Source organism: Syzygium oleosum, unplaced genomic scaffold (assembly GCF_021117445.2).
Source record: "Syzygium oleosum isolate NSW1041296 unplaced genomic scaffold, Sole_v2.1 Sole_v2.09, whole genome shotgun sequence".
Taxonomy (NCBI): Eukaryota; Viridiplantae; Streptophyta; class Magnoliopsida; order Myrtales; family Myrtaceae; genus Syzygium; species Syzygium oleosum.
In genome coordinates, this window is record NW_026607493.1 from 6,588,444 (window position 1) to 6,604,853 (window position 16,410).

General features: G+C 41.8%; 2 protein-coding genes across 6 annotated transcripts; one reads left to right on the plus strand and one right to left on the minus strand.

Moving 5' to 3' along the window:
- Positions 1-2,765: 2,765 nt before the first annotated feature.
- LOC115673532 (cysteine protease ATG4-like) lies at positions 2,766-9,729 on the minus strand. Of its 5 annotated transcripts, XM_030595736.2 has the most exons (10): positions 9,404-9,727; positions 7,559-7,736; positions 7,214-7,477; positions 6,607-6,692; positions 6,415-6,465; positions 5,937-6,316; positions 4,482-4,620; positions 3,625-3,680; positions 3,452-3,522; positions 2,766-3,350 (listed from the first exon to the last, which is right to left on the minus strand). In XM_030595736.2, exons 2-10 carry the CDS (start codon positions 7,668-7,670, stop codon positions 3,130-3,132), a joined length of 1,380 nt encoding a protein of 459 aa, XP_030451596.1. In that variant the 5' UTR covers positions 7,671-7,736; positions 9,404-9,727; the 3' UTR covers positions 2,766-3,129. The 5 variants fall into 5 exon arrangements, with proteins under 5 accessions (XP_030451596.1, XP_030451594.1, XP_056170382.1 ...); XM_030595734.2 differs by having other exon boundaries at positions 7,214-7,736; XM_056314407.1 differs by having other exon boundaries at positions 7,214-7,736; positions 9,383-9,727.
- Positions 9,730-12,048: 2,319 nt separating this feature from the next.
- Positions 12,049-15,266, plus strand: LOC115673648 (pentatricopeptide repeat-containing protein At3g53700, chloroplastic). The gene has a single exon (XM_056314406.1). It carries the CDS (start codon positions 12,120-12,122, stop codon positions 14,439-14,441), a length of 2,322 nt encoding a protein of 773 aa, XP_056170381.1. The 5' UTR covers positions 12,049-12,119; the 3' UTR covers positions 14,442-15,266.
- Positions 15,267-16,410: the final 1,144 nt, after the last annotated feature.

The window sequence follows — 16,410 nt, forward strand, 5'->3', positions numbered from 1 at the left end:
ATGACTTAAACCTACACCAAAAACACCCTCTCCCTTGCCCTATATAATAAAGGGAGTCAAAGCCAATGCACTTGCATCACAACTTGAGTCTGACCATTCATACAATCAAAATCTCTCAGGGGAGGAGAGAGTGAGTGGAGAGAGAAAGAGAAGAGGAAGAAGATGTCTCACCGTGCAGGTCGCCACCAGAGGAAGCCATCCCAGAGCGTGTTCCTCAACCTTGGCAACCTCCCGAGCCTCGTGACCGGCGACAGCAATGCCGGAGCCCCCGCTCCTGCTGCGCCCGCCGCCCCGCCGATGACACCTCGCGCGGGTCCGCCCTTGAATGCTCAGCCTCCGGTCCCGACTCCGGCTCCAGCTCCGGCGCCCAAGCCAGCTGCCCCGAAGGAGAATGCTGCTAGAGCTGGTGCAGAGGCCAAGGATCTGGCGGATTAGAGGGGTTTTACCTTTGATGTGTTATGATCTGATAATTAAAGCCTTAGTTGAGTATCAAAGAAAGGGCTGGGGAAGAGATAATCAAAGGTTGTAGTTGGGAGAACTTTCGAATTTCAATGAAGTGCTTTTCCTTGAAGAGGGCTTGATTTGTTTATTTCCCTTTCGATGTCGAGAGAGTGCGCCATACCGAACGATCTTATTCTTATCGTAACGGCGAAACGATCAGGTAAATGTTTGTTATACAAATACATAACATGATCGTCATAACATGATCGTCTCAATCATATTATAATGGTCCGTTATACGGTTGAGTCCGATTTCTCTAATGGATGATCTATCCAAACATTTTTAGAATCTTTAGTTGATGACTATGGAGTCCGCTATTACAACCTATAACAGCTATTAACCGTTATTAACGGCTCTAAAAAATCGATCATCCATTCGAGAAATCGAACCGTGAGTCTGCTTGCTTCAGAAATGCGGGTAGTTATTCATTCTATCTATATATGACGCAATAAACTCATTCGAATTAACTGTTTAAAATTTTTCCAAATTAAATCGAAGTTTAGAGAAAACGATCTGTTGTGGGTTCACTGAATTCAAACATTCCCCCGGCTTGGCAGGACTTACACGATATTGATTCATCTCTCTGTAATTAATGAGCCAATTAAGTTGAATATCTACGTGCAAATCCCGTAATAAATTTTAGGTTTCACACCACAAAAAATCCCAAACTGGTATACCAGTAATAAATTTACCCAAAACTAATTTTTTGACTACAAAGAATCCCAAACCGGTACACATGTGACAAATTAATCCTCCATTAGTTTCCATTAAATTTTACCATCAAATTGCCAAGTTGGATGGCACGTGACAGTTGACGGGTATACCAGTTTAAGATTTTACTCCTTTGTTTTTTCATAAGTTTTCCAATTTATGATTTTTCTTGATATTAATCTAATTTAACGGGAGGTAAATTTATCACAAGTGTACCAGTTTAGGATTTTTGTTGGTCAAAAAATTAATTTGGGGTAAATTTATCACAGGTGTATCGATTTAGGGTTTTTGGTGATCAAAAAATTAATTTGAGATTTTTTTTATATTAATCCTAAATTTTATATGCAAATAAACAATCCGCGGGAAGAAACGTCTTTGAATTCAGTCTCTCCACAGCAGTCGTTTTTGTCCTCTTTAGAGCCATCGACCAGTCAATTGTCCAAAATGATTAAATTACTCGATTATGGCTAATTAAGTCAGCTTGCTTTCCTTGTCAATGGTCAAACAGCGATTAGTTGAGATCCCAAAAAACGAAATGATTAAAAAAAAAAAGAAGAATGATTAATTACTCAATTTAGTTGAAGATGAGTGAAAATCTGTCTAATCATGCAAAAACTCGTTTTCAATTGATGGGATTGACGAACACAAGGTGCTCCGTTTCAAAAGTTTATACTAGGTTTGTGAAAGATCAAGAAGAGCACTGTTTGTGCAATTTTGTCCTTTAATTTTCTTTTTAGTGCAACCTAGTCCTTGAATGTCCTTAATTTGTGCAATATTGTCCTTTCGCTTCTCCCTCTGGCAATATGCGACATTTTCGATATGGCGAAGCTTATAATTTTGGTGAGCATACTTAACGCCAACTAATGCCACCTAAGAAATGTGCAAACCAAACAAGGGAGAGAGGGGAAGAGCTAATCTCGCAAGGACCGGGTAGATGCACACCCAATTTATCATAACCATCGAAACGTGGGAGTCTCATATGAGACCCAGAAATCGAACGGTTGTGATGAACTTACTCGGATGATTTCTTTACCGTACCTTTCCTTATTTGGTTTGAGCACTGAAATATCTTTGATCGTCTGCCATTCGATCGCATCATCACTGACAATGACATAACCATCATGCATTGGCAAACACAGACGAGATGCGATACGCACTCGACAAAAAGAAGAGACGCGCCGCAATATGCCGCGTTGTTCTCCATCTCAGATTCGATGGATCGTTCGGTAAATCAACGTCTCTGTTTTTCGCATCACTGAGTCCAAATTCGGATGGAGAAGCTGAAGCTCTAAATCTGCTTCTATCCCAAGCTAATAGGTTGTCTAGAGCGGCAATAAAAGAAGAAGGCTGCAAGGAAGTATCTGAACCTTGTGAATTTCACAAGGAGCCACGAACTTCATAGCAAAGGGAAGTAGGAGTGCATACTTTCTATACTGGTGTTCCCTTTTAAGCGGCCACGACAAAAGTAACGACACCTCAATGGAGGAAGAAAAACAGCAACCCTGAACATTCGGCCACTCAATCCAGTCAAGCGAAAACTTTCATCCCCGATGCACATGGTAAAGTCTCCTAATCTAATTAAATAATTCAATGTCAATGAATATAGGGCTTTGTACAAAGATCACGAAAGAATTTCGACTTGTTCGTCTCCTTTCGTCCAACCCCGGTCCCAAACAACTTAACAACCAGATGGCGACCACACAAATCGTATAAAATAAAAAGGACAGAGAAGAAAAGTACGTCCTCGTGCCTACTGGCCTACTGGAGATACGGACTTAACAAACCCAAGTAATTGAACACAACTTGCAGATAATTAGGTCGACAAGTTGCCCTTGACGTGGCACTGACACTAACGGTTCACGTCTGATTGGGTTGAACAAAGCGCCTGCCCAGCTTTTCCAACTGATCACCAATGTCTCAAAGAAGTTGCCACTCGTCTTCGCCTGCACACTCGTCACCATCCCCCATGGGAATCACAGAAAAGGAATCGTTCCCTTCAACAATGTTGCCCTCGGTCGAATCACCACCGTGGCCAACGGGCTTCGGTGTTCCGTGGGTCTGAGCCACCGTGAACAGTGGAGCGCCACTGGATTCATCTGCCAGCTTGGATGCGCGAGAACAGAAGTCATCGAAATCATCTGCAACCAGAAGGAGAACAATTGCTAATGAGAAACAAAAAAGGCATCGTGACAGGTAACGATCGGTGTGCCAGGAAAGCTCAAGCTAAGAGCAGTCAAACCTTTGTTGCGACAATAGAAACCAATTGCCAATGAGGGATCCAGTGAGTCCAGTGGAATGTGTCTTATTACACTAGAACAGAAGTCCAAAAGAACAAATGAATAAACAAATTAAGAGCGAGGCAGAATAGGATGCAGAATATAAGAAATGGGCATGTCCCAGAAGAAAGCTTACTTGCAGTGGTATGACGAGGTATCGGCGCCTAAGTTATCTGCAGTAATGGAGCATACCTGTACAAACAAAATTTGTACATATCAGAGAGGTGCAGACATGATGGTAAAACTCTGAGCCAACAGTAAGCACCAATACAATTTCTTTTTTGGTCATTTCACTTTGTAGAAAAGTAACAAGCAAATCTATTAGTTTTATCTACACTTTAAAATTTTGAATCAGAATATGAGTTGTGATATTCTTAAATGTTTACAGTAAAAAAGTACAGGTATGCAAAATCGACATTCATTTACATAAAAGCCCAGGGAGATTTTCCATTTTTAGCAGCTTCCGTATTGCCTTTGCTTTGTACTCTTCTAATTTAAAGTTATTGTGCACCATATGGAATTATTATCATGCACCACATGGACACATTTAAGTCAACTGATTCAGTCCTTTAAACTAGAGTTGGCTGGGTAAACAAGTGAACATATGTTTTCTATTGTCCATGAAAACGGCATAATTGTTATTTAACCTGTTGAATGACCAATAATTCTAAAAGAGAGTGAAAAGTGTAAACATTTGGGTACACATATTGGGTAGTGACACCTCCGGATTTTCTCACCATCAGACACAATATATAAGAATGCATAGAAAAGGCAAATCTCCTTATGATCATAGAGAAATCCCTGATCAATGATAGATAAATACTGCATATTTGATTCCACTCATAAATCGTCTTCACAGACAAACTTGAGATTTGCGATCCCATGCACCACCCTCATTTAAATGTAGCATGTGAGCATAGATCATCGACAAAGGAGCAGCACAGGGGAGTAGGTCCTAGCAAATTAGCTCAATTAATGTAAAGAAAGACATACTGGCTGAACGTCATGAGGATCAAGATAGAAAGCTTCTTCATCTTGAACACCAATTAAATAGGTAGATGCACCAGATTTCCCACCCAAGATGCCAAGACTCTGGGGAAAAGAAAATGTTGCGCGCAACAAAGGAATGTACCTGAGAAGAATGTAGAGACCCAAATGATTAAATCAGACAAGTTTCTAGTGTTCTAGTCTATTATCGTTTAATCTCAAACATTCATGATTTCCGCACAGCCTACAAGTAATTACATGCTCTTTGAATCTTTGTCACAGGAGGCATTATAAATCGCATTAAAACATCCTGTTTTCCCTTGCACGCCCTCCAACATTTTGTTATTTTCATGCATAGCAAAGGTATCAGCAAAGGTATAAATTTCAGATGCTCTAGGACTCTGTTGCTAGCAATTTTTTTTCCATAAGAGAACACATTTTTCTAAGGAAAACGCTGGAGATTGATATATATATAGTTTTGATTGGTAAAAGGGTGGGTGCGGTGATCAACACAACTAACCGGCCCCCCAAAAAAAATATTTGGTTTGATCCATATTACTCATTCCACCTGAAATCCAAAGGCTCTAAATTGATATGCCTGTCGTGAGCCCTAACGGCATGCCATAAAAATCCAAAGGTGTCTGTGGACCATGTAAAATAGCAACAATTTCTACTGATAAAGAAAGTTAATTATAGAGGTCCATTAATGCTATGAAGCTATATATAGTAACAGAATATTAGCAATATCTACACGTTAAAGATTTTTTTTTGCAATTTCTGAGTAGTTGCTCTTGACCTTGTGAATCAATTGGACAAAAAAGTACATCTTACAATCACTCTTTCTCCCATAAACAACCTGCATCAGCGCTGCAAAGTATTCTAGTACTTGCTACAGATTTGCACTTTAATAATTTTCGAAGCAAAATTATCCCCCTAATCCAAGATAACACATCCTCCACTCAGTTCCCTTAATTGTTGGGGCAGGCTCACTTTGTGAATTTAGTGATTTTTTGTTTTCGCCCCACCATTGTCAATCTGGTAATTTTTTATTTTTCACACTGACAGGTGCAGAAATCAACAAATTAATAGGAAGATAGCAACCCTGAGGAAAGCAAAATGAATAACCTGTCAGCTTACAGAGGTAAAAGGAGTCCAAACCAAGTGAACATGTTATTGATCTGATGGAGAGTAAAGTTTAAGCAATGAAAATGCAGGAAAGGTACTCAAATACAAATGTAGAGAAGTATGAAGAATCAACCGTCCGTCAGGCACATACAAGAAACTGATGCAGCAGTCTTCACTCAAAGTAGAACTATTCTTATTGACAGAATTATATAGTTATGCTCGATCACTTCTCAGTGATTTTACTAAAATTGCCTCAAGCCACAGCTGAACTATTAAGAACAGAAGAAAGCTTATAAAAAGAAATAATCATGGATGGAGTTGATTAAGACTGCAAACCTGGGATTAACTTTTTCAAGACCGAGAACTAAGGGAACCAACAAAAGAATAGGTGTCCATTCTTCGTGACCCCTCGAAAATTCCAAACAACATCTTCTTGCATCTTCAATGCACAAAACAGGAGCTCCACCACGTTCTCCATCTTCATCACCAGAAACAATATAAATGGCCATGGGAAAAACCCGTTCCACCAGATCAGCTGCCTCTCTCTTGCTGCGGACCAGATTCTCCCATGAACGGCATATTGCATATGGACCAACCCATGACCCAGCCGCAAGATCATAAGCTTTTCCCGCTTGAATAAGATTGTGGATGGAGAAAGGAGAAGCGTTTGCATCACCAAAGAGATGCAAGATGTCAACATAATCTGGTTCACATGGCTGCCAAATCAAATTGGCAAAAACAAGCTTACCCACTGTGTACCTGAATGGAGTATATTACTAGTAAAAGAATAACTAAATTCTCTCATCAATTTTACCTTATACGAGGTTTTTCTCCACGACCTACCCAGATGATGAAAAAGCAATGCCTGCAAAGAAATGACCAGTTCAACTCGATAAAAACATGCGATTGCAGCGTTAAATCCCACTGTCGTCTGTTAAACCTGACTTTCTCTAAATGGAATCAGTACACGAAGCAAGGTCACTGAAACAAAGTAACAGCAACACACCTGAGCAACAAGCATCTGACTACTCCTAAGCATGCAGCCCCAACCTACATCACTTGTATAGTCTGAGTCATCAATAGCTTCAAACCCTGCAAATATCATGGATTACGATTTCTACAATACGAGAGCAACAGCTACAACAGCACTCAAGCCTCATCCCTAGTGGAGATATATGATGATGTGGGACCGGACATTCACCAAGATTGTTATTTTATTTTATTTCTTTATATGCAATTGTAGATTATATCTAAGGTAGTCGAAATCAGATCTTAGATGATTTATTTTCTCTTTTGTACTTAACTTATTTCCTAGTTTGAATTTCTAATTTCCTTTGTTTGTTAGGATTTGTAGTCTATATATTCGTTATGTTTTCATCATAAACCAGCTTATCCTTTGAATATCAATAAAGTTGAGATTTTTCTCTGTTGTGCTTCTGCTTGCACGCATATGTGCAAGTTTGCGAGTGCATTACTTGCATTCGCATTGTCACCCATTTCCACTGGATCATGTCTATAGTTCTAAAGTATCTACAAAGAAAGACCCTAATAATCAATAAAAGAAGTTCCAATTCAAAGAAAGATCAAACAACAAGAATACTGCGGAAGCAAACCTTTGCGATACGTCATTATGATTCTTGAAGAAAAATCTTGCTCGAATGCCGGCAATCCAGGGACTTCATCACCAGAAGACTCGTCCTGAGATATCTTGTAGCACACACCTAGGAGCCATATATCGCTAGTCGAGTTAGAAATGCCAGTTCTAGCTATACCTAGAACGCGCTCTTGAATCCTCCTCATCGATCCACCAGTCACGACTTTTCTCACGGCTGTTGTCCAAGCATTTGGTCTGCTATGAAGTGCCTTTCTTGGACAAGCTGAGGACTCACTATGTGAATCAAAGATTGAGAAAGCAGAACCAAAGAAGGTTGACCATGAGGAATTCTTGGATGACTTACTATCCGGGGATCCTGCCTCGGGGAAAACTGATGGAGGACTCGTATTTGAAGTATCAGAAGGACTTTTAGACAAACAGTTTGAAGCAACTGCTTTCTCACAAAATCCTTTCATTACCTAGTCATGGAGTACTATGCGGTACAATCAGCTCATGGAAAAAAGCTGAGTTGTGAATGTAATCTGCAATTCAGAAGAATAATGAGAAGCATTGTCAACACTAATTCTAACCAATCCGTCACAGTTTGCAAAATTACATGATCCAAGTAAGACATGCCACATCGCCACCACCTTAAAAAAGAAAGCAACACATATCATCTTCTTGAGAAAACTAATTCGAGGTGAACATAATTGAAATTACCATTCTAAAGTTGGAAAAAATGACAGAACACACTATATAGAAATAGCAGGATAGCAATCAAATTAATAGAACTAAAAATTATTTCCTAGTTTTGATAAGCTGAATCCTGTAGGAGAACAATGCAACAAGTGTGAACAACCTACTTTATGGCTGGAAGCCTGGACATGGAACAAGAGTGTTTATGGTAAACTTTTGAAGTGCTCTTGTTCTGAGCACGTCATGGAGACCATAGATGGAAAGAACAGGATATTCGAAGGCCAGAAACTGCCACTCACAAAACTGTTAACTGTTATTTGGAGAATGGTGGAAATAACAACTTGAATTTCCGTGTACATCTTACTTTTTTCCTTCCTGAGTCTTCTGGTTGCTCGAGCAGTTTGATGTTCTCCCTCTTCGTTCTTTCATACACTTCCTACGTACCAAGTACTTCTCTTCCACTCGTTGAATGCTATCTCACAATTAAAAAATTGTACTCAAGCATCTTAAACTAGCCTCGACGATAAAAACAGATGAATGGAACCAACGATCCCAGAGCACACTTAGACTCACTGCAGTACCCCAAAATAACATAAAAAGTACCATCCTCATGGTAGATTCCATTCCTAAATATCTGCATCCAGAGCATCCACATCTGTCCTTCAGATTATATAGTCACATACTGCTCCCTCTAACTCGCTCGCTCATTCTGGATTCTCTCGAGTTACTGATAGAGATAACACCAAATGCATATTATAGCAATCTGAATATCAGTTCTCAGTAGACTTGCTAACTCATCGTAAAGCATGAACCATCACAGACTGAAACAGCGTCAGGATTTAACAGCTTCTGTACCTCCATTCCATCTATAAAAATGATTTTCACTTCTTTAAAAATTACATACAGATTTACAGTCACCAGACATCAAGATGACCACATCAAAGGTTTTCAAATATGCTCATTCTACTCACAATCACGTATTCTATCTAACAACTAGAACTTGGAGCAAATTATAATCACAGACCATCCGAAAGAATTCCAATCTTCATGAATTTGTCAATCCAAAATCCCTTAAGAACTCCTTCCAGAACACAGTCTCCATCATTTACAGCATTGGAAAACGAACTAAGAGATAACCCAGATCAGAATTTGACCCTGGAGAAAACATGTCTAACTAAAAATGGCTCCACCAATCAATTCATTATATAGAGATCACCCATCAGGGTCCACCCACTCAATGTTGTATCGAATTCAACACTCCACGCCTCGGAACCTCAAAAGTCCCAATTCACCTCATTAATCCTAACCCACGACAAGCCAACTTCCAATCTTCTCGGGTGAACACTCGTAACAATACACAGCCTATGAATTAAAAATCCCAATAGGTTGAAGAGACAGATAGAGAGCGATCATCAAAAACTTCAAAGAAAGAAAATTGATCAAGAATTTCTCCAGAAAAATAATGGGAAAGCCCAGACCAACGAGAACAGACCCGCACAAAAGAATTTCTCACCAATCGCAGTCCTATCGCTCAGCCAATAGAGCCCCCCGGCATCAAAAGCACGAAACTTTAGCACGAAACTTCACCTCGAGGACATAAAAACGAAATCTTTCGGCCGAGAGAACTCGCCGCGACCGAAGACGGCGGGCGGGCGGGCGGCGCCGGAGGGCTGCTGGCGGCGGCCGGCGGAGATGGCCGGAGGTGGGTCTTCGTTATTTCGGGGATCCACGCAATCCTCCACGAACAAGGCGAGAAGAAGCAACGTGTTCCTGTCTGTCTTTTGTCTTGGATTTGTGCTTCGGGATTTTCGATGAAGTAAGCTCGGGTCAACTGAATCAACCTTCGCAAAAACACCAATTTTTAAGAACAATAATCTCTCTCTTTTCTTTTTTACTTTTTCTTTTTATTATTATTTGGCCCACTAGTATTTGTGATTATGTAACGAACTGGATTTTCTAGATTCTAATTTGAGAAATCCCCTTGTCTTAAGAGAGATCCATGGATTTTCTAGATTCTCAACAACTTTATATTTTCGTTTATGTTTTTTCCAGCAATAAATAAGTTCTCCATCTTCTTTTTCCAAATAAAAATAAGAGCATTCCCACTTCCCGATCCGTGGTCCACCCGAAAAGCTCCAAACAACATTTAGCTTGAACCGGTACCTCGTAACACGTTTACTCCAAATTAATTTCGAGTCATAATTTTTTTAAATTGATGCATACGCAAGTTAAGTTTCGTGTAAAAAACAAATTTAGTAAACCCGTAACAAATCAACCAAAATTTTTGGGTGAAATTAGGAATGTTAGCAAATTTTCGAAATGTGAGAGAGTTCTTAGGATAAAATCCCATTTCATTTTCTTTAGATTCGACTTTCCTAAAATGACGCCCTTTAGAAGATCCATTTATGTTGAATTTCTACGTTGGAACCACATCATACGCCGATCGTCTGAGTTGTTTATGCATGCATTTCCACGTCAGCAATTCAACAAGGATATTGGGACTTACGATTGTAACATTTTGGGATTTTTTTGACATGAAAATTAGTTTTAGATAAATATGCTATGGGTATATTAATTTGGGATATTTTGCATGAAATTTAATTGAGAATTAGATGTGGCATGAGTGTATCAATTGAGAATTTCTTATAATATCAACCCTACATTTAAAAATCACAAAGTTGGTTATTTGCAATATTTTTTGCTTCAATTTATAGACCAGACCGACGTCGATTTATACAATCATGAACTCACATAAAAAATAACTCGTTTGTAAGTTGTAAATTTTGCCCATTATAATTTAAGAGCATTGACATCTATAGAGGAGTCGAAGCTCCCATAAGGGTCTCTGCAGCCTGTTTGCTTTAGCAAGAGGTGGCGGGCTCCATAGATGCACGCCATATTTTAACATGCTAGGGTTCGCACGCCTCATACTCCCCTCTTCCCATCTATTTTTGTCTTCCCTAAGGAAAGTGATATCTTCTAAAACGTCCGTAGATGCCAAGATCCATAAGAGGTCCTAGACATCTTGCTTAGAACGATTGTCCGTTGCTGTTTAAGAGCATTGACATCTATGGTTAATTTATGTTGGTAAAAGTTAGCTTTACTGCTTTTAACATGGAGCACATGTAAAACAGATTCGATTTCTATCATGTATATGAATTTTGACGATTAAGCTGGGTTCATTATACTAATCACTATCAGTATCAACCTCCAAAACGCTGCGTTTCATTCTCTTCTTCTTCTTCCATGCCCGACCGCGAAACACACTACGGCTGTCCTTCCCTCTCTCTCTCTCACACATCGGCCCCATTTGGTTCAGCATTTCCAATGCTCATTTGGGCTCTAAGGGCCCTTGGCCAAATGCAAATGGTGTTTGGTAAATTTCTTTACTCACTTTGGGGAGATGCAATTACATTTTCAATGCTCATTTGGCCAAAGCACCTTGAAAGGTCCATTGGGAATGCTCATTTTCGAAATACAACTGGTACTGTTCATCTTCTCCTTGCAGCAGCTCTGGTGGCCGCCGCCTGAGGGCTAGCCCGACCCCGGCGACACCACCTGGGGGTCGCGCGACACCGGCGACTGCCGCCTAGGGTCGCCGGACCTCGGGAGTCGCCTCGGTCGCTCGACCTCAGGCGACGCCTGAGGTTGCGCGACCCCAGGTGACGGTCGTAGGGGTCGCGCGATCCCCAGGCGACGGCCGCCGGGGTCGCGCGACCCCGGCGACATCGTCGCCTAGGTCGCTCGACCTCGGGCGACGGCCGCCCGAGGTCGCGCGACCCCGGGCGGCCGTCGCTCGAGGTCGAGCGACTCCGAGCGGCCGTCGCCACGGGGTCGCGTGACCCGGCGATCGCCGCCCTGGGGTCGCGCGACCTCAGGCGACAGTTGCCTGAGGTCGGGCTACGGCCGCCGGCGCCGGATCTGGCTCGCCGGCGGTTGTAGCCCTTCGCCGGAACTGTTCATCTAAAGAGTATCTTTTTTTGAAAAAAAAAAACCTTTCAAAGCTCATTTATAAAAAAATAACCAAACATAATTGCATTTTCTCAAATGACATTCAAATGATTTTTTACCAAATGTCATTTATATTTTTTCAAAGTAAAAAGCTATTTACGTTCTCTAAATGAGCATTGAAAATGCTAAGCCATACGGGCGATCATCATCTTCCTTGCTTCTACAAGAACTCGCCTGGCTGTTTTGCATGCCAATCATCTCCTTGTCGGAAGCCCGCGATGGCTTTCTCTCCCTGCCTCAAGTGCTTCTCTTGGTCCCTCCCCCACGCACCTCCGCTCTTCCTCCTCCCCCATAAACCCTCCTCCTCCTCCTCCTCCTCCCCCTCCTCCAACCACTCCGCCGCCGTCGCCTTCGCCGCCGCGCAGCCCCGCGACCACCTCTCCCACCACCACCTCCCTCCCGACTTCACCCCGAAGCAGCTCCTCGACGCCCTCCGCCGCCAGAAGGACGAGACGGCCGCGTTCCGCATCTTCGACTGGGCCTCGAAGCAGCCCCATTTCACCCCCACCCCCTCCGTCTACCAGGAGGTCCTCCGCAGGCTCGCCAAGGTAGGGTCTTTCGACTCGATGAAGCGTGTCCTCGATGAGATGAGGCTCGCCGGTAGCAAGGTGGATAGCGGTAGTTTCTTGATTTTCGTCGAGAGTTATGCGAACTTCGACATGTTCGACGAAATTCCCGGGGTTGTTGAGATGATGGAGGCGGAGTATGGGACTAAGCCCGATACCCATTTCTATAATTTCTTGTTGAATGTGCTTGTGGATGGGAATAGGCTGAAATTAGTTGAAACCGCACATTCGGGTATGGTGAATCGCGGCATTGAGCCGGATGTATCGACTTTTAATATATTGATCAAGGCTCTGTGTAACGCCCATCAAATTCGGCCTGCCATGTTGTTGATGGAGGAGATGCCGAATTATGGGTTGTCGCCTGATGAGAAGACGTTCACGACCCTTATGCAAGGTTACATTGAGCAAGGGAATCTGGATGCTGCTCTGAGGATCAAAGCACGAATGGTGGTGGCTGGATGCTCGGCAACCAATGTGACTGTAAATGTACTGATCAATGGGTTGTGTAGAGAGGGAAGGATTGTCGAGGCGCTTGATTTTATTCAGCAGATGTCGAGTGAGGGGTTTTATCCAGATCAGTTCACGTTCAATACCTTAGTGAATGGTTTGTGTAAGGGCGGACACGTGAAGCATGCTCTAGAGATCATGGATTTGATGCTTCAGGAGGGTTTTGATCCGGATGTTTTCACTTATAATTCCCTTATTTCTGGGCTATGTAGAATAGGTGAAGTTGATGAGGCAGTGGAACTTCTTGAACAGATGGTTTCCAGAGATTGCTCTCCTAACACTGTTACTTACAATACACTTATTAGCACATTATGTAAGGAGAACCAGGTTGAAGAAGCTACGGGACTGGCTCGTGTCCTTACGAGCAAGGGGATTCTACCTGATGTCTGCACGTTCAATTCTCTGATACAAGGTCTCTGCATGACCAGAAACCACCATGCCGCAATGGAACTGTTTGAAGAGATGAAGAACAAAGGTTGCCAACCTGATGAATTTACTTATAATATGTTGATCGACAGCTTCTGTTCTAGAGGGAAACTTGAGGAAGCATTGGGTCTCATGAAAGAGATGGAATTGAATGGTTGCGCTCGAAATGTCGTGATATATAATACCTTAATTGATGGGTTCTGCAAGAACAAGAAAATCAAGGAAGCAGAGGAGATTTTTGACCAGATGGAGCTTCAAGGCGTTTCTAGAAACTCGGTTACATACAATACCCTCATTGATGGCCTATGTAAGAACAGAAGGGTTGAAGAGGCTGCTGAGCTTATGGACCAGATGATAATGGAAGGTTTGAAGCCAGATAAATTTACCTATAATTCTCTGCTGACATATTTCTGCAAACATGGTGACATAAAGAAGGCAGCAGATATTGTGCAGACGATGACTTCTAATGACTGTGAACCAGACATTGTCACATATGGAACGCTAATTGGGGGACTGTGTAAAGCTGGTAGAGTCGACGTTGCAAATAGGCTCCTCCGAACCGTCCAGATGAAGGGAATGAATCTGACTCCTCAGGCGTACAACCCTGTTATCCAAGCTCTGTTCAAACGGAGGAGGACTACAGAAGCCATGAGGCTTTTCCGAGAAATGTTGGAAAAGGGTGATCGTCCAGATGCGATCACCTACAAGATTGTTTTTCGTGGACTTTGCAACGGGGGAGGACCAATTGGAGAAGCAGTTGATTTCGTGTTGGAGATGACAGAAAACGGGTATATCCCGGAATTCTCGTCGTTTTATCAGTTGGCTGAAGGTCTTTGTGCTTTATCCATGGAAGACACATTAATTAAGCTTGTCGAGTTGGTCATGGCTACAGCTAAGTTCTCGGAAGGTGAAGTTTCCATGATTAGGGGCTTCCTCAAAATCCGTAAATTTCAAGATGCCTTGGCTACCATTGCGAATATATTGGGCGATGAGCGATCACAAAGAGGTCGTTGGCAAGCACAACCTAAGAGAAGAAATTAGGAGACTTCATTCTAAGATAGGAGTTGGCTTTCTACAATTGCTTATTGACATTGGAAGGAGAGTAACATCGGAATTGCGGTGATTGCAGTTTTTGTCTAGGTTCTACAATATGTGGCAACTGTTAACAAGACTCGATGCAAGTAGCTATTGCAAATGTGTCTCTCGCGGTGTTGTGGTACAGAAGCTGACGCGCAATTTACAAGCGATGAAGGACCTTGGTGATTGCAATTACATTCATAACATGGGTAAGGTGTAAGGTTGGAGATAATGCAGAATGTATCAGGCTAATCCCCGCTTCTGCAGAGAAGAGATTAGCAACTGCAGCCTTTGATTTGACAGGGTGAACTTGTAGGAGCTTTTCGCTGATATAAGCCTCAACTTTCTTCCTCAATTTTGAAGGAGCAAGAGCGAAGACAAAATTGATACCCAGTTTGCCGTCTTGTAGGACTATTTGCCTGTGTGCTATTAGTTTAGAACATCCTACTGCTGGAGCTAAATTTGAGGTTTAAGGAAGCCATTAGTAAGCACCCTCTGTGTAGTTCATCTTAGATATTTCGCATCTTCTTGTTGTACATGAGATTGGAAAATTGTGATTAATTTGGCAAGGTCGATAACCATGTATGACCATTGTCTCTTGCGAAGTCTTGGAAAATGGTTCTCTCCGAGTACATAAAGGTCGTGCTTACTGGCAAGAAGATTAAGTTCAGAAGAGTTGAATTTTAAGTTTACTTCCTTCTACCCGGTCCTTGAGAACACAACTGCCGGATACTCGACGAAGGTCCGAGTTACCATGCTCATATATATCAATATACCTTTTTCTTTGCCTGTCTATGATCTTTTGCTTCCCGAACCTGGTTACTCTGAACTTCAGATTGCCGATACACATTGCACTCCGGGTATCATTTTACATCTTTCTCTGATTATGCTCTGCATTATCGCCAACCTAATTGATTGGTTGATTTTTGCCTAGCATGTGGTTAAACACTACGACCATAATGACATAAAAAGAGGCAGACTGTTACAGAATCTTGTAGCAAGCTCATTGCAATATAATGCGGTTCATTCCCAAACTTTCTTCGCTTTTGAATCAAGCCAGAAGGATTTAGACTCAAACTCGATAGTACGGGGGCTGTACAGTTCTTGTTTCAAATGAACTCTGTAAATGCACTTCTTATAATTGTGGTGACCCTTCTTTTGATCTTCCACCATAATTCCGATGCAGATATTCTCTTTACAGCTTCTGAGACCAACCTGACAAATCTGTCGATCTCACTTGTAGCAGCTGGAAAAGTTCGGAATGTGTAATGCAACACCTTTTCCCCCAACGATGTAGTCTGTTATGTGTTGCAGGTTGATGATTATTTATTAGTCACCATGAGATTTAAGTACTCATTGAAAGCAACAAGTTGCAGACGCCGCGAGGACCTCGATCTGAGGTCACCGTGCCCTTGCATGTCCTCGGCAGTTTTGACGAATGAGAGAGAGAGAGATGCACACGCGACACAATCGACAGAGACGAGAGACGCTAACACAAGGATTGAGGGTGGAATAAAGGGGAGAGCGAGAGACAAGACTGTTGAGGAAAATTCCTATTGATTTTGAAGATGACAAAACCTTCTATGTTATTGTAAATCTGATACTTATTCTGAACAATTTTATTCCAGGTCTGTATATTCTGGAAGCTCAGAAGAAAGTTATTCAGACTTTACAATCTGTCAAGTATGGTTATGAAGACCCACATAATCGAAGTTCTGAGATTCAGACGCAGAAGTTATTCAAATGCAGAAGCAGAAGTTATTCAAATGTAGAAGCAGAAGTTATTCAGATGCAGATGCAGACGAAGAAATTATTCAGACGCAGAAATTCTTCAGACGCAGACGTAGAAGTTCTTCTAATATAGATGCAGAATTTCTTCAGACGCAGAATTCAGAACATATCACAACAGCTAGTGATCTGGCATGGATTTCAC

Bases quoted from the DNA above. Each gene is read 5' to 3' on its own strand.
- LOC115673532 (XM_030595734.2), bottom strand. From the start codon at position 7,670: ATGAAAGGATTTTGTGAGAAAGCAGTTGCTTCAAACTGTTTGTCTAAA. The intron at 6,693-7,213 runs GTTTGCTTCCGC...TGATATTTGCAG, and splicing joins CATAATGACGTATCGCAAAG to GGTTTGAAGCTATTGATGAC. The intron at 3,351-3,451 runs GTTTGACTGCTC...TTCTGGTTGCAG, and splicing joins TTTCTATTGTCGCAACAAAG to ATGATTTCGATGACTTCTGT.
- LOC115673648 (XM_056314406.1), top strand. From the start codon at position 12,120: ATGGCTTTCTCTCCCTGCCTCAAGTGCTTCTCTTGGTCCCTCCCCCAC.